Consider the following 18,957-nt stretch of genomic DNA (forward strand, 5'->3'; position numbering starts at 1 on the left):
GGTATCCCACTGTTATCGTTGAACTGCCACATAATCTCAGGCAATGCACCCATACTGTAGCTAGACTCCGTAGCACTGTTCACATACCTTTCCAAAAATACATGTTCAGAGGGCTGCGAAATGTTAGGTTATCTCCCTTACATCTGATAGCAGAAGTGAATCAGCAAAAACGAGCAAAAGTGCTGAACAAAGAGGCACGTACCTGTGCTCCCAGCACTCTGCAGAAAGATTACAAGTTTAAAACCAGTCTGAGAAACTGTGCAGATGCTACTTTAAAAAATGGGAAGAGGACCTAGCTCCATGAAAAGGCCCTCCATGCCCAGTCACACACACACACACACACACACACACACACACACACACACACACAGAGGAACAGTTCAAAAGCATCACAGGTCTTTGTCCAATTTTGGTGCACAAGCCAATGAAGTTTGTTAACAGCATAAAAAGGAAAATAGAAGCTTGTCTTGGTCATTGTATCAATGAAAAAACTCAAAACAGATCATCTACATCTTAAGAATTTTTCCTGACTATAAGTGTATACTGTTTTGGTTATTATCAGAAAGTTTCATATATTTACTTACAGACATACATAAGAGGGCATGAAAACTGGGAGAATTTATGGGAATTTAATCTTATTTGAAATTATCTTGCTACAAACTTAAAGAGGATGTAAACTTTAGTTTTTAGAGCACAGGTCTCAAACTTACCTGTGAAGAGGACATCTTGAAAAATTTTGTGATGACTGTACCAGCTACTTAGAGAACTGGAGTATTAATGCTAAATGATGCAAATAAATTCCTATGCTGATCCTTAAATGTTATTTCTTTTTATCTTTAAACTCTATGAGATAAACAAAAAAATATTGTAGGTTTAATGATGAATATTTAAGACCTATTTTCTGGAGCCTAGTAAGTCAGTTTAGTGTTCCCAGTGGTAGGAAATTTCAGAATCATTTTTGTTGATGATATTCTACGAGCAAGATTGAAACAACCCTGCAAAGAATAAGTAATTGTATTTGATACTCACACTCTATATTAAAGTCACTATTTCCTAATCAACAATTGCTAACTGGTGCCACTCTTAAAAATCCTTCTTGACAGCCTTGCCATGCATTTTTATCATATAAACACTTAAAACTTAAGTCTTCTATCTCTTTCTTGCTGGTAGCATTTATACCTAATGTAAAAGGGAATGCCGCATAATGTAGAATGGAGAGCTGTATTTCTGAATATTAACTGGTTGTGCTAGGAATGGAACCCAAGGCCTTCTGTACGGAAGGCAAGTGCTCTATCACTGAGCTATCCTGCCAGCCTACTTTGATGTTTTTTAGACATGACCCTGTTAAGAGAACCTCCATGGATTCCAGTAGACCTGTTGTAGAAAAATTCTTCCTCCTAAATTATTAGTATGTATATAAAAATATAAACTCCTAGGTAATCAGATCAGAGGTACCCAGGCTGTTTATTCTCTAAAGTGGACTCCTCTTATTATACATACTAGTTTTTAACCAGTCATAACCTATATACAATTCAGCACTATCTCCACATACACATGTGCACTCAGGCACACATATATTCACTTTTAGAAAATGATTACAGATTACTTTTTCTTGTGTTTAAACATTCATTAAACATTGGATAATTTCTCTAATAAAATCATTTATATATATGATCTTTATTTTTCAACACTGTACCAATTCTTTTCCAGTTATAATATCAAAAATGATTATTCAGGGGCTGGGGATTTAGCTCAGTGGCACAGTGCCTGCCTGGCAAGCACAAGGTTGTGAGTTTGATTCCTGGTACCGGAAGAAAAATGAAATAAAATGAAAAAAAAAAAAAAAAAGATTATTCAGTTACACACTAAACAATGGAACGGAGACTCTAGGTTAATTGTCTTTGGGGCTATGCTTTTAATCACCGTATTTAGAAATGCAATAGCATGCTAGACACTTTCTTCTTTTGTTTTTTGAAAAGGGTAAAACATATTTGAAATACTATTGCCATTTTCATGAACTAGGAGTTTTATGTTTACAGGAAACCTAAAAGCAAGAGAAAGCCCACAAAATAACACTCATTTCAAATCAGAGACAATGCATTTCTTCTCATTTATTCAAATTCACTGCAGGAAGTAAACACTAAAAGATTAAAAAACAAAACAAAAAATTCACACTGCAGTATGTACAGTTTCATGACATCACATGAAGAAATTAAATTTCTAACAAAAATGACAAATTATATTACTGAGCAAATTGCATCAAAACTGGCTGTGTAAACCTCAGAATTCTTACCATGAATGGTAATGAGTCTGTATTCCAGCATTTGCTAATACAGGAATACTCCTGGTATATTATGTTATGTTGCCAGTGGGGTTTAAAAATTCATGAAAGTACTTGTGTGAACTCTTTATGTTGAAAAGTAGCTGATTAGATTAAAAAATTAAGACCCTTGGATTCAAAGCACATTCTTTCACAAAGCTGAAGCCACAGAATTCATGTCCAGAAATGGAATACTGTCATGTTGGGATGAACATCAGATCTGACTTGTTAAGACATTTTGCCAAATGCACAGATGCACAGGGTCCCCCATGCACTTTTCATGCAGCAAGTAATCACAACTTAAATAAAAGGTTTATTCTATACATTTGTCCAGACTTGCAACTGTATACATACATGCACAATTTTTAAACCTGTCTGATTATATTTACACTTATACATGGAATATACAGGAACCAAAGAGATTAAAAGGCTTTTCTGTTGCATTAGAACAATACAAAATATGTATTTTTCATTAAGGAAATCACTATTTACATCACCTTTAAAAACCAATTTTAACATCTTCATGTAACAAGTCTATATATATATACATATCATATATATATATATATATAAAATATATACTCTCACCAGTTTACTCTCCTGTAAGATGCAGCAGAGAATAAACAGGCAGTATTACCTTACTGATGTCAATGAGAGCTGTAGTACCCTTTCACAAATGACTTATTAGGGAGAAATTGTCTAGATATCTAAAATAGTCCTTGAGAATGTGTATGTGTACACTTGTATCTACAGATGCATAAGAAAGTGACTTTGTGGATGTATGTATGACCTTTCTCACTGCCCTTCTTTAAAATCACTCTGAACTCAAATTGGGGACATTCTCTAGTAAATCAGAACAGCATTTTGTGGTCAAATTCATTTATCTATCACTTATTTGCATTCCTTTGTTAACAACAAAAACAGAAAAGAACCAACTAGAAAAAGACAGAAAAAAATCCACAAATAATAGTGCTGGTTCTGGATGTTCTTTTCCCTAACCAAAATGTCACTCCCTGCTAAAATGCCCATCTCCCCTTGAACAAGGGTGAAAACCAACATTTCCTTCTGACATAGCTCTAAGGCTCTAGGTCTTTCACAATGACCGAGAAAAAGGACCTGGAAAAGCTTATTTATATAATGTAGACAATAAGGTTGTCACGGTATGGACACAGAGTACGTATTCACTGGCCAATGGAATTTTCATGTCAGAATAAGCATGAGCCTTCACCTCCCTGTGATGTAGCATATTTGCTCTTGTAATTGTACAATATACCCAATAACTATTTACAAATCATTTTGAGAAAAAAATAACCATTTAGGGTTTTAGATTATATTAGGAAATAATGTCCATTTTAATATAAAAATCTTAGAAACAATTTCAAGTAGAGCAATTTCATATTAATTTCCTTCTAATTAATGGTTGATTATACAGTAATTTTTGGATAGATCAGTTAACCTGGCTCACCATAGAAAACAAAAACATCGGGTAAATGAGTTGTGGATTGTAAAAACTGAACTTAAAAACAGACTTGTTTCAAGTTTGAAATGCCATCTGGCTTTAACATATAAAGTTTTTCCAAAACCATACAGATGTTTACTTTTAAGCACTATTTGAAAAGAATTAATCCAATGGCGCTGATTGTGCACATTCTGTCATGGATACGTGCCCTCTGTACAATGTTCTTTAGTCAATCTGAGTTCAGTGCCTTTCTTCAGTTTGAACTAAATGTTTTAATCTTTGCTAGCATTGTTCTTAGGACAATGGTTTCAATAGAAGATAAGGATGTATTCCGGAGAAGTTTCCAAACCATCCTGGAATCACCTGAGTTTGGTAAGTGGCCCTGTTATTCCAGCTCTAAGGCTAATTAAGTAGATGTTACTTATTAGAACAAATAAATAATCACAGATTTTCCTGAGATGTTGAGCCAGATATGAAAGTTGTCCCCTCCACCCAATTTTTAGTCATAAAAAGTATTCTGAACCTGATTTCCAGAGACATAACGGCAATATAGGAACTACAATATTGCAAATTTTAGTTGCTGTGTGGCTGTTCTGGGGAAAATAGAGACATCAAACATTGTCTTTCCAGTCCATGATCTGAGACAGGCACCAGCAATGGTTCTCAAACATCAGTGTGCAGAAGAAACACCCAGGAAACGTGTTCAGATGCAGATGCAAGCTTCCCAGGTCCACTTAGCAGAGATCCTTGTTCTGTAGATCTGAGATGCTGCCTATCAATCTGCATTTTAAAACAAGTGTTCCCGATGATTCTAATGCAGGTGGTCTGAGTCCAGCTTTAAGAAATTCTGGTCCTAAGATTCACAGGTACCACAGGAGTGGAGAGAATTAATTTTACAAAGAGATGGTGAAAAGCGGTCCGAAGAAAACCATTTTGTTTCTATTAAAAACAATTTCTTAAATAGTCAACTATTCAGGAAACCACCTGAAGATAAGTGTTAACTTTCCTAATTCTGTAAAAGGAGGGGTATTTAGTAAAGTAGTTAAAATATAAAAATTGAAATCTGCCCTTTTTTTTTTTTTTTAAAGATCTATCAAACTTCCCTTGATTGTAATCAAGTTTTACTAAAAAGTACAAGGTTTAAAGAAATATATATTGAAAAGGTCTGGGGTGGGACAGACACATGGGGAACCACAAAACCCCTTCCAAGAGTTAAAAATAAACATTCATTTTTAGCAAAAGTGGAAAATGTGAGCTTTTCTCTAACTTATTTTTAATTGGACAATGAGATGTTTTTTAATTTGATAATTACCCTTTACAGAGTTTACAGTTTGAATTTTAAAAACATGTTAATGTAGGCTGACTTCTGAAATGCAAAAGAAAGTACCCTAATAAAGGCAGCAAAATGCATTAATCCACTGTGGATGGAGTTTTACATTTTAATGTATGCCTCTTATTTATGATAATAAAAGAATTTCATTCATAGGCTACTCACAGTTGTTATATGATGCATACAGCAGTGTTAAACAACCAATTGCTATTTCAAGAGTTTCCTCATGACATCTAATGTTAAGCAAAAATTAGTATGACTATTTAAACATCACCAGTAACCAATGCTTTTCAGAATGAAAAGTTTCAATTATATCATGCTTTTCTCAAATCATGCTCTTATTTATACAGATCTCAAGTTCACACTAATTAGTTTTAAAAAGAGCCAAAGCTGGACGGCAGGTACATTTTATTCTGATTCTTTTTTAATTGTTAGCACGTTTCCCATCAGTCCATAAGCTTCTCCATTTGCACTGTGTGGGCAAGAAGTATTATTTCCCATATGGCTATTGTAAGGGCTTCTTAAATTAAAGAAAGAAGCTTTAGTTTCTGCAGCGGGAAGTAGTTCTTCCTTGACTGCTACCTGTGAGACACTTTCAGCAGATGAAGACTCCCTCCAAGTGTCCTTGTCCTGTGATTCTCGACTGCTTACAGAATTGCCTCCTTTCTGGAGCATGTAATACAGTATTGGGTTAGTTTTGGTCAGTCTTGGGGAGTCTTTCTCATATTCATTCTTATCCACATCTGTGATAACCCACTTGATGGGTCCCTTCTCACTGGGCATGGAACAGCCGTTCAAAAGCCCAGGTTCTGGTCTAGAACAGCCCAAGTGCTCAGGGAAAGGAGGGCTCACAGGAGTTTTTACCACTCCTGGATATGAAAATGTCCTAGTATCCACAGAACTGTTCGGCTGAGGGGAACCGTACATCAGTCCATTTAATGAGGACATGGTGAAGTCAGGCTTACTGTTAATCACATTATTTTTGTGTCCTTTCTTTTTATTTTCAACAACAGAGTTACTCCTGTGTGGGGACAAATCTCGCACACAATTTTCTGAAAGAAGCAACTGTTTCAGAACATTGAAGCTTTTGCTCTCTCTGGCCCAACCTCTATGTTCACTTTCATTGGCTGAACCATGACCAGCAGGATACTTGAACTCAAGGTCACTTCTGCTAAATTTCAGCTCTTCCTGGTTAAGCAAGGACCCATACAGTCCTTCTGGAACACTGTGATTATTTGCAGCTTCAACCATGTTGCTTTTCATCTTTTTAAATGAATTTTCTAACGGTTCAGTATAAAGCTTCCTTTTCTTAGGGACCATACAAAGACTCTTTGATTCTAGAGGTGCCAGTTCACTACTTCTGTGACTCTTCTCTGGATCATCTGTCAGATAACTCTCTTGATTCTGTCTCAGCAATCTACTTAACAGACCATTCTTGGAGTAAGAAAAATCCTGAGGTGAAACGGGCTCCGATTTGAAGTCCTCAGACACTGGTAAGGCAGGCGTGCTTCTCCGCAAGGGGGGAGCCATCCCTAAGAACGGGGTGCTCTTGGCATCATGGCTCAGATGCACATCTGTACCATGAGTATGTAAGTCATCACAAGGCTCAGATTTTATTTTCACCATCAGTATTTGTTCACTTAAAGGTCTTTCTGTATGTTCCTGAGTACTTTCATCCCTTACCTTTTCTCTCTTTTCACTCTTACCTTTGTTGGGATTCCCCAGGAGCAACTGGAGGACAGTGCGTCTTTCTAGTAGATTCTCTATTTCAGAACCAGAAAATCCTGGTTCAGGACCTGCTGGTTGACCAATGAATGCTTTATTTTCTTCACTTGCATTTGTTTTATTTGAGAGCAGAGGGCTATTTAACCTATCAATCATACCCATGTGTTTATCCGTGTTTATACTTAACAACTGTTTGCTGGGTCTCTGCTCTTCCACTGCCATTGAAGACTGCATTCCACATTGTGCCAAGTTTTGTAACAGTTTGCTGGCACTAAAAGTTGCAGAAGTTTGCACACCTTCATTTTGGGCTGTTTTTTCTCCTTGTAATTCTTTGTGTTTTGTAAGGTCCATCAAGTGATTAGATGCAGTGTTTGTTAGCTTGTCCGACTGAGTGCTAGAGGCATACGGTGGAGAATTCCATTTGATGACCATAGAATGCTGAGAAAGATTGATGGGAGAGTCTGCTTTGGTCGATGTAAGTAATGGTGGAGTGCTGACTGGAGTAGTCCTATTGGTAGTGGGGCTCTCTATTACCGAAGTCCTTGTGTAATTCTGTGTACTGAACTTTGTCACATCACTGTGTACTCCCTGAGGGCTGGTGTTTTTTTCTAGATTTTCTTCACTCTTATGGCCAAGTAGCAATTGAAGAAGTGTTACTTTGTGATGTGAATTTAGCTTAGAATTTTTTGAGGTATCTTGCTCTTCTTTGATATCCACATCTGGGACTTTGGGGTCCCAAGTGTTTAGCAAGGACTGAGTTAAGTTATCAAGAGAAACAGGTTGGTCACATTCAGGTTTCTCAAGCCGGTGCTTGCAAGACAAGTCTATGGGAACACAGTTGGAATAAGAACTTTCATCACCACTGCTGTCATCTGTGAAACTGGGATTGTTATCTGAGTACTCATCAACAGTCGTAGGTGTACTGCTATCCTCAAAAAGGCTTCCTCTCTCATTCTGACTGTGCCCATTCATTGGCTTAGGTATGGTCTGGCTTTTAAGAAGATGTAAAAGCAAACTATTACTAGTAGCTTGTTTGATACTGTTTCTTTCCAGTGAGTTCTTATAGCCTGAAGTTTTGGGGGAAGAAGGAACAACGTTCACTGGGTTCTGATATACTGCAGTGTTATTTCTGCTAGTCATTACTTTGCTTGATGACGTTCTGGCCTGCCCATTAAGATGGCCTGACATTCCTTTTGAGAGCTGAAAACTGCCCACATCCTTCTGGCCATTTTCCTGTAGCCTGGCCATAGCAGCAAGTCTTTCGCTTGCTGCCTGATTTGCATTTTGTGTCTTTAAAGCATGTTCCCGAGAATACTGCTGCAGATGGGCTTCGCTGGAAAGGAGCAACGCTAACTGGCTACAAGCAACACTGGGTTTAGGGGAGGTGGCAGGACTAGCCCTCTTTTCCACCATGCTTGCAACAGCCTGTAGTCTTGCAGCACAGGACAGGGGTTCACTCATAACCTTGGTTCCACTTTGTCCAACACACTGAGGTGACTCTACAAACCTGTCTCTGATGAGGTTTTTAGTTACATCGGGAAGATTTGTATCAGGCTTTTGATCTTTAGCTTTATTTTTCTTCAACAAAGTTTTTAAGTGACTTGATGCAACACCATAGCACCTTAAGTCTTTCTCCACTTTCACAGAATCGTGGCCGAGGGCATATCCTTGCTCCTTGAGGCTCTGCCTAATTTGCTGTGACAGAGCAACAGTCTGAAGCCTAGAGCTGAATGACTGAAGCAGAGAGGCCAGTAATGTGCTATCCTGTTTGCCTTTAGGCACACTGTCAACCATGCCAGCCAGCAAAGCCTCCTTCTTTACATTGAGGTTCACGATGGAATCAGACAGCCTCTTCCGCTTTGCTGCATTCCAGTCCTCAGAAGACTGCAACAGCCTGGCTTTTTTGAGATGCAGCATGCCAGACCCCTGGTATGTATGTGTGCTGAGAACTGGCCCATTACTTTGACAGGTGGAAAATGCACTGCCTGAAATCTTAAAGTTCTGATCTTCTTCATTGTGCCCAGCAGACTTTTTGTCAATGGCAGTACCTGATCCCCCTGCTGCTTGATGCATTAGTAATCCTTCTATGTAAGTTAGAACAATAGAATCCTGATGCACATCAGAGCCAAGCTCTTCTCCATGAGTCATGTTCAATAGAAGTGCTCACAAGGGCTTGGTTTCGGTTCACTTTGAAGAATGATTTTCTCTAGGTGAGTGATATGTAACTTTAATAAGTCAGTGACAGTTTATCACCTTCCATAGCAATTACATAAAGATGTCCTGTTACATTCTGACCAGGATTTCTTCTGCCAACCGAAAGATAAAAGGTAGAAAACTCCAAAGCAGTCTGACCACAGAGATGAACAACTTCTAAGTATGAGGAAGCAGAAGTATTCCTTAATACACCGGTCTGGAGTAGCAAGGAGATATCATTCTTAGTGAATATACTACATTTCTTTCTTCATCTTTCGTTCTTCATTAAATGGAAATATCAGTATTCTAAAAAAAATAAATAAAAATAGTTAAGGCAACATAATGTTAGATTCAGGTTATAACATCCAAAAGCAAAAAAAATATACATATACACTATACAAATATGCACATATATATGCATTATAGTCACATCTTTAGTAATTTATTTTCATCTCTATTAAATTGGAAAGTCAATGGGTTAATCCATAGTATTAACATGATCAAATCATTTAGAGAAGAAAAAATATTTTAATGCTATAATTCTCTTGCAAAACCTAAAATCTAGAATTTCCATAAGTACCCTTCTGAAAAGTGACACGAATGTACAGTCTCTTCTGTCACTGTGTAGCTCCATTTAAGGGGCTCAGAGTTAGTGTCCTTACTGAACACATAAGGAGGAACAAAAGTAAATTGTTCTACAAAAGGAAAACAGATGTGTACAATGTCAACTTATCTGACATGTCTGATGTGGGGCTGAAGTCAACAGAAATGTTCACTTCTGACATTACCTGACACACACACTCAGTAAGTAATTTTTAGAATTTCTATTTTCAAAGAAAGGGAAGCCCTAACAAGCTGAAGACTATTTGCGAGTCCTTGACAAGTGCCAGTCTCAGTAATAATCACAAATACTAAGCAACTGAATCTCCTTTCTCCTATTTTGCTCTACTAAGAAAACTCTGACTTGTTTTCAGGTACAGGGAGGTATCTCAGAAAGACATTCTTTTTTTCCATTTGTACACGTCTTTAAATTAATGACATGTTGCAGAAGTGGAGAAATACCTCTCTTTCTTAGTGGTACAAAAATAAGGCTGCTATCTTCAATGAAGTTGTTCCGATTACCAGATGTAAGAGTGCAAGATGGATCAAGCCACTGAAGAGAATAAAAAAAATAAAAACAAAAAAACCTTAGAAACGATACAGAGTTTCACACAGATGATAGGAATTCACCAGTGGTTGTTGTATTGCACAATGTTGTCTTCAAATTAGTTGTTCAGATTACTGGATATAAGCATGCAAAATATGTAATATAACAACCACTGTTAATTCCTATCACTTTGTTCTAAAACCCTGTATTATTTTTATTGTTTTTACTTTTTTTGCTTTTGTCTATGTTGTTGGTATTTTGCTATATTATTATACTCTTTAAAATAAAAAAATAAGGCTGTACTTTTACAACTCATATACAGAGACATACATAAGATAGCTAAGATAATTACACTACTAATTTCTATTTATTGAAAACAACTGTACTTATAACTTTGACCAATTTTTCATGTCTGTATCTTGTAGTCTGAGAAACAACGTTGAAGATAACAATACACATTATTGTATTGTTAATCTATTATCTTGTTTTGTATCATTTTGGTTTTCCCTTTAAAATTAAATATATATATATATATATATATATATATAAGAGTAGAGAAAACTTACAGTTGTCTTCAAAACTGTTAATATATTCATCTAGTTAAGGCATTTAAGGACCACTTACTAAGGTGTGAAAAATTTTTTTCCTATTATCACTGGCAATCTTTTGGTTCTTGAGAATGAAATTGGTCAAAAACAGTGATCATTTAATATTTGATATGTAAATAGTCCTTAACAAATGCTTCACTAAAATAGAAGAATGAAATATGGTTACTGGAGCATCTTTTGTGTTATTTCTACTCCATCTTTTACTACAGTTGCAAAGTATTATTCACTGTTTTAAGAAAAAACAACTCTCTGAGTCCGATGGATTGCAGTCTGCACACCTGCAATCCCAGCATGCAGGAGACTGAGGCAGTAGGACTGTCACAAGTTCGAAGGCAGCCTGGGCTATACAGTGAGTTCAAGGGCAGCCTGAATTACGTAGGAAGACCCTGTGTCCAAGAAATGAACGAACGAACAAACAAGGCTGTATTATAAATTTTTGATTTCTTAGGCAGATCTTCCAGAAGTTGATCTTAAAAGGAATTAAAGCAGTTTTTTTGCAAAGGGGCTCTAATGCTGTGATTTAGAATTCATTCACCTATCTTGCCATTTGCTTCCTATGTTAACAGAAAAACAAGATGCTACATTAAAATAACCATTCCTTAAATAGATCTTTTGCAAATGGGAAGAGTGTACCAAGAAATGGAATGCGGGAAGGGGAGTGGACAGGGAGGTAAAAAGAATCAAGATATGGTATGTAAATATACCAACTTCCCATGGTGAACATAATCATTACTGCAAATAGGTACTAAAACATTTTTAAAATCTAAAATTTTTAGCAATTTCAGGAACACAAAATAGCATATAAAACAATTTCATTAAACTTCTGGGGTCTGAGGCCTTTCCTAACCATAATTAGTACAACATGCTCATTACATAAGCGAATGTTCTCCTGTTAGGAAAAAACACATCTTTATATTCAAACACGCACATGAATGTGTGCAGACATACACAGGTCCACCCTCTAGAAATATGGATAATTTATGAACCCAAAATTACTGAAATCACAAATTTGAAACTGTTATATTGACTTAAGTCAATAAAATTCAATACAACAAAACTCTTACTGGGGGCTGGGGATTTAGCTCAGTGGCACAGTGCCTGCCTGGCAAGCTCAAGGTTGTGAATTCGATTCACAGAAAAAACAAAAACTAAAAAAAAAAGAAAAGAAAAAACCTCTTACTGAACTCTCAATCTGCTTGGAGATGTTTTGGGGTTGGAATTATGTTCATTTAAGAAAAGAGAGATGTGATAGGAATATTTAGAGGACTAGGCAAGGTGAACCTGTATCTCTTAAGTTTCTAGATTATTCCCAACATAAAATTCTTTCCTCCTTACTAACACCATTTCAAGTGATCTTGTTATATTATTGCAAAAAATTTAAAAAGTAAATGTGACTTCAAAAATCTCTTACAACTATTTTAAAATTTTAAAATAAAAATTATGAGAATAAATTTTAGTTTAGAAAACCTGGTTACCATAATATATATACCCTTAACTGTGTATACTGGGCTATTACACCATCTCAAAAAGCATGTGAGAAACCAATGCAGACAGCTTTGAAGGGAAGATGAACAATTGCCACCCAAAATTTTTTAATGAAGGTGGTTACTTTTCATGCACTTCTTTGAAAAGTAGTCCTATAAAAAGCACTAATCACATGAAGCAGTGGAGGAAAATGAATTTCTTGTGGAAATTTGTCTTTTAATAAGATGAATCAAAGGTTGTAGCTGCCTGAAAAGGCTGCCCCGGTGATGGTCAATGGCGACAGCCACCAGTGTGCAATCAGAACCTGAAGTGTCTACGAAGGAGGGGCTCAGAAGCTACTAAAAGCCTCAATTCACACAGGCTCTGACTGAAAGCTCTTTAGGGAGAAAGTGCACCAAATTTCTTCAGATAATTTCCTTTCTTCTCCCTTTAATAACAAGTGGGAGAAAACATTAAAAATCCTACCCACCTTCTCAAGTCTTGCTTTTTCACTTCATAGTACAGAATTCAATTGTGAAATTTAGGGAAGGGAAAGGGAAAGGCAGCAAGATACCAGGATATAATGCAGTGCACTGTGACCCGATACTGCTGCCTAATAGATATCTTGAAGTTACAAGTACAATTTAGCATTTTTCAGCATTAATTGGACTCAATATATTTTAGCAAAAAGATAACATCTAGTCTTTTCTTGGGGGGTAGGTTTCATTCTATAGTCCAGGCTGGCCTCAGACTCACAGTGATCCTCCTGCCTCAACCTCCCAAATGCTGGGATTATAGGTGTATGCCACCACACCCAGCACAAAGATAACATTCTTGAAGCACCAATACATAGTTTTTATACCTGGATCTGCATACATTTTACCTAAATGTCAATATACACTTAAGAACTGGGTTTCTTTAGGAGAATTGGGATCAATATATTTTAAAACAAAAGTAGTTTCTAAAACACTGTGATCCACTGGCTTCTCCTTTCCCTAACTTCAACAATGATTTTATTACATCTTCTGTACATGTCTATTTGAAGATATTCAATATATTCTTCATAAACACAGCAAGAGAGCCTTTGCATGGCATATGCTTATTCTGTGTTTTCTGAGTGAAGGGAACAGAATTTTTCCAGAATTTTAGTTTACAGAGGAAGAAAGGAACAAAGAGAATGAAAGTACTGAATAGACAGGAAAAAAATAAGGAATAATACTAAGAACAATGGAGGACTCATGAATTCTCCAACTCTCATGAAGGTTTGGAAGTAAAACCTTAGCTTAAGATAGGTAAAATAGATTATATTACTAGCCTGTCTTTAAATATTAGGTTGGCAGTCATGACAGACGGAGTAAAGATTTACTTAACACTATTTAAATGTTCCCACTCCGTTCTCATTCTTATGGAGTAGTTCCATTAAAGTTTTAGAAAAAATGACTAATTTTAAATGAAATTTAGCACAACACTTAGGACACCAAGAAATGACTAAATCATTTCAAGTCAAAATTAGCTTTTTTAAATTTTAACCTGTACTATGCCAAGAAGACAGTCGTCATATTTTGTCACCTGGGTCCAACAGACCTTAAGCTAATTTATGAATAATTTACAGAACAAAAATAAGATAATACAAAATGTTTATTAGAATTTTTATCAAGAAATTCAAACATGGCACAATATCTCAATTCTTAATTCCTTATCTCATGGCTTTGAAAGATTATATGCATGAAATGGGCAAGATGCTTTGAAATTGACAATTTATCAACTATAATGTGTAAATCTGAAAACTTCTTTTAAACATTGATTCTAGATTTCAAATACACGCTTGAAAAGTTTCAAGACCTCTGTGGTTTTCTTTTCATACTTGTAATATTGAAAATGTGCTACCTTTTGAAAACAGTAACTTAATCTACAGCTCATAAATGCCAAATATTTCACAGCAATTACTGTATAGTGCTCAGTCCAATGATTTATTTCATTTTCATATTATCTCTTTCTTTCCAGTATCCTTTATCACAGACCAGGCTTCAGTATAATGCCCATTTAATGAACAGTTTCAAATAAATCTGAGCGCTCAACATCATGAAAGATGAAAAAATATAGTAGTTTGTTTACTCAAAATACTGAGTAAAGAACATTCAGGGATGAATTCTTACTGAGTACCCAACAGGGTGAAAATATTGTATTTCCCTTTGTCCTTAGGACTATATGGCGCCCTCATTGATTCTTATGAGTTTGAGAAAATCCATTTATGAGATTATCATCTGAAAATAATAGCCAGACATGCTGCTTATACAAATCAACAGCCCCGTTATGTCCACTGTGCTGTCAGTCTCTGCATCCGCCTTAATTCCTCTAACTGAAACAACCTATGTCACCTTTCTTCTCTTTGACATTCTTCACAAAATGTAAAAAATACTGAATTCTCAATTGTTTTGTAAAACTGAAGACTACTGGATCCAAATTGCTTTCATACTCTTGAAAAATGATGCAACATACTGAGCTATGCAATAACAAAACTGAGGGTGGTATGCCAGGATTTATTTCATTATTGTATCATCCTCCTAGGTGCTTCAATAATTTTACTTCAGTTATATTATTTTAGTTTTCCAGCAGTTAATAAATGATGAATTAATTCCTAAGACAGTAAAATGGCAAACTGCTTAAAGATTTAAGAAAAATAAGGTCACTAAAATTCCATAATATATTTTCAATTTATAAAAGTTCCTACTCGGCATACAAGGTAATAACAAGATATAATATTTTATCCTTTTAAAAGCACATTATCATTTTCAAAAATAGTAAGTCATATAATATGATATTTCTTACTGGTTAGAAATACTTCTTTAAAAAGACGGTGAAAACTAAAAGTGGCTCCAAAGAACCCTGATAGTACTCCAAGAGGTTTAATACACTTCTTGACAATTCAATAAAGTCATGTCTAATGACTCATTAAGATCACAAATTAAATCCTTTTATTAAATTAAAATTGTTAGCATAAATATCTTATAAATTTTATAAAGAAGATTTTCCTGATTCACTGATATGCAATAAGAAAAAAGCCTGATCTGGCCAGACAAAATTATTAAACATAAACAAATTAAATCATAAAAAATGCACAGAATCTTGACCATATGTATAGATACACTTTAGATTCAAGTTTCAACCAACTAGTTTAATGAAGTAGCTAGCAAAATGTTTACAACAGTATATTTTCAAAAGGAGGTGTACTTTTTTTAAAAAGTACCTGAAAAGTATGAAATTAGGTGTAAGTGTGGCTTTTTTTTAGGGCTTTGTCCTAAAAAAAAGGAAAGAAGAAAGTTGTAAATAATTTGTGTGTTACTAGTATACAAATGGATGCTATATAGAAACTTTGAAGTAATGTATACTTCCACAGTAATGTGTTTTACATTCTCCATGTGAAAAAGGTTTATAAAACAATGGAAAAGTTTGCTAAACTTTTACATACTTTAATATGTTCGAACTCAAGCAGTAAGAATTTACTTAAATGAAGGATGTACCTTGTTGAATTCCTAAGGATGCACCTCGTTGAATTCCTGTAAGTGGGACTACTTTTGGGTGAGAACAGATAAATACTAATGAAGGTCTTTCTCCAGATGCTTTTGAATTCAGTATCTTACTTGCAATCAAATTTTCAATAAAAACATTTAAATGATTAAATGTCTATGAAGTCACTTGGTATGCTATTTAAATTGTGTCTAAGGAATACTTCATGATTTTCAACTGCTTCCATGAAATCTACAATTTCTTTCACATTACCAAGTAATATCCGTATAAATATTAAATTTAAAGAACTTTCTACAATGCAGCTTTTTTGTGTACTTTTATTAGCACATGTTTGTAGTACCTAACAATTACATTCACGGTCAGGAATTAGTATATGTGCACATTTCCATCTCCTTTTCCCCCTCCCACTCCCTTTTTTGTTCAGCATGAGGTTCATTTATTTATCTTGTAATATCTTATAAAGTTCATTATCATATACACAAATTAAAACCAGACTTTTTAAAAGGCCAAATGTATAAAAGCAGCTTTGATGAGTATTTGGATTCTTGGATCCAGTTTCTAACAATGCAGACGTAACCTGGGGGCCATTCCATAATAACTCTTACTGGACAATATTATCAAGTATGGATTATTTCAGGAGTATTTTTCACATAAAAATGTAAGAAAGCTAAAAATGTTTCATTAAATGTCAGTACAAAAGTATCTGTATACTAAGATTCAAAGTCCTACTTATTTTAAACCTTTTATCTAAACAATAAAAATCCAGGTAAATAATACAGAGAACTCTGTGTATACACTAGCATTGAACGATAAAAGAAGTTTAAAAGGTTGAATGGGAAGGAAAAACCCAAGAACAATTTAACAGCAGGATGTAACATTACACATTTTATCCAAGTGGTTAATATTAGCTTTCTAAAGCAAGGGGCACTGAAAAATTAGAAGACATACAATCCAACACATAGTTTCACAGAACAAGAAAGGAAAAGTAACATGTTAGGTAAAGGTCCTGAAACTTGATTAAAAAGTAACCACTGCAGTGAAACTTCTACTATAAATTAAGAGATACTGGAAAATAAAAGAAACAGTAAAACATTCCAGTGTTGACATTTCATAGCAGGGAACACCAATGGTATAGTAAAAGAAGAAACCTGAAATTTCCTTTATTACAATATATCTGTAATTTCTCACAAAACGGCTCAAATTTAGTATTCTGAAAGGTCTTGAATTCTAAGACAGTAACTTTCTCTACAGTATAATCTTTATCAAAAGATAGATGTGCTGTTGTGTATTTTAATGAGTGCCAAAACAAATTTGCTTAATTGAAGGCCTCAACATTTGAGCTTAGACTGACAAGTTTCTGGTCCTCTCTCAGGCCTTTGCATTTTACGCATAAATACGCTTCAAAGACAAGTAACAAGGAAGCCACTGACTGACACAGCAAGAACAGCAGCTGCCCAGGCTGCTCTCTATTGCAACCTGAGGGACTTACACTTACTTTGCCCAAGGCCAAATTTGCTCCTAACTTCCAGGTCTATCAGCTTTAACCTGCTTGTCAGCTGTTTCCATCCGAGTAAAACAGTGCCACTCGCATTACCTGTTGAAAAAGACCCACTGGGAGACACTACTGCTTGAATAACTCAAATACTCAACACAAGGACATAAGTCAATGGGGACCTCTTCAACTCAAAATTTTATTTCTACAATCCCAAATAATTTATCAAATTGTAGTTAATAAAAATGACAAGCATTTTAACCAGAAAGTTGAAGCTGTGGAAATAGTGAACTCTAAGGTAATAAAATGGTTTCAAAATGGCCATATACCTAAACACTCAATCCCCCAAGCTATTTACTATCTCTATTTTTTTCAATGTAGTCACTAAACTTCAAACACACTTTTGTTTAAAAGATAAATACAAACTTAGATTCAAACTAGAACTTTTGTTTATTTCACAATGGCTGCATACTAAGTAAAATGCAAGATTGCAGTAAAGATTTCAGATCTTTGAGCAGATAGAGGAAACCAAGAGAGAACTAAGATAATTGTCCTGGTGACAGAAACAAATACCCTTCTAACTGACACAGTGAAATAAAAATGGGCTTTGTTCTGAGTTACATTCGGAAGGCTTATACATATGAAACAGATTCAGTAAACCCACTATTCATTTATTCTGCCCTGGTGGTTTATCTTAAAATTAAGATGAAAAAGCTGGAGAAATGGGGGGGAGGGATTAAAAAAAAAGCAAGACGGAAAAAAACTGGAGATTTTAATTTAAAAATCAAAGAACTAAAAACCAAAGGAGCTAGAAAAAGAGCTAAGCTGCCAAAAAGTTCCCATTTCAAAAATGAAATGCTACATGATCTTCAAAGTACAGAATGTAGAATGTAAGTACAACTCTTTATATTTTTAAAAATCCATGAAAAGAATTATTATGCAAATATAAACAATATCATTAAGGTCTACATACTGTTTTCTATTGTTCTTAAAGACATAATAGGGGGCTGGGGATTTAGCTCAGCGACAAAAGCGCCTGCCTGGCAAGTGCAAGGTCGTGAGTTCGGTTCCCGGTACCGGAGAAAAACAACAAAAAAAAAAAACAAAAAAAAAAGACATAATAGTTTCTCTGAAAGAACGCAATGTAATCATTCAACAAATTATTCTGTTAGCAAGTAAGTGTAAAAAGCTAGAATCTAAAACTAACAGAGAGTACACATTCTCCTGACCTTGCCCAGCAGTTTTTTAAAGTAACTTGTGCTTTGTATCGCTTTCCAAAAGTATATTCTCCAATTTCTATCAAAATAAATATATCGTAAAATGGCCCTTTCTTCTCCTGGCATTGTTTGAGTGCTTAGAGTATCTACAGAGGGACATCCTTGGAGATGGGTGTATAAATCCTACTAAACTCAACTACGGTTTCTCCATCCCTAAAATAGATTTGACATACAGACAGAAGCCCAAGGCCAAGGTCACAGATCAGCAAGAAAGATTACCAACCGAACTGATGTAACAGCTGGCATCTGATCAAAGCTCCTAGGGTTTTTAGTACATTTAGCAGACATCCTGCATTTACTCATAGGGTACACTCTGTTTTAGAAACATTCCTCCCATCTTGAAGCCAAGATCTTCATACACTTCTTATTATAAGGCATGTTCTAAAAACATAAGTGTATTGGGCCACAGACAAG

The 18,957-nt window shown here is 35.3% G+C and overlaps 1 protein-coding gene across 3 annotated transcripts in view; it reads right to left on the minus strand.

The window, feature by feature from the left end:
* Positions 1 to 2,086: 2,086 nt before the first annotated feature.
* Positions 2,087 to 18,957, minus strand: part of Nrip1 (nuclear receptor interacting protein 1) — an 80,045-nt gene continuing 63,174 nt past the window's right edge. For all 3 annotated transcript variants that reach the window (XM_005375568.2, XM_005375569.2, XM_005375570.2), the window contains exon 4: positions 2,087 to 9,333. In XM_005375568.2, the coding sequence (XP_005375625.1) occupies positions 5,518 to 8,982 (3,465 nt within the window). In that variant the 5' untranslated portion in view covers positions 8,983 to 9,333 and the 3' untranslated portion in view covers positions 2,087 to 5,517. The remainder of the gene's footprint in view (positions 9,334 to 18,957) is intronic.

Source organism: Chinchilla lanigera, unplaced genomic scaffold (assembly GCF_000276665.1).
Source record: "Chinchilla lanigera isolate Chin_1 unplaced genomic scaffold, ChiLan1.0 scaffold00006, whole genome shotgun sequence".
Lineage (NCBI taxonomy): Eukaryota > Metazoa > Chordata > Mammalia > Rodentia > Chinchillidae > Chinchilla > Chinchilla lanigera.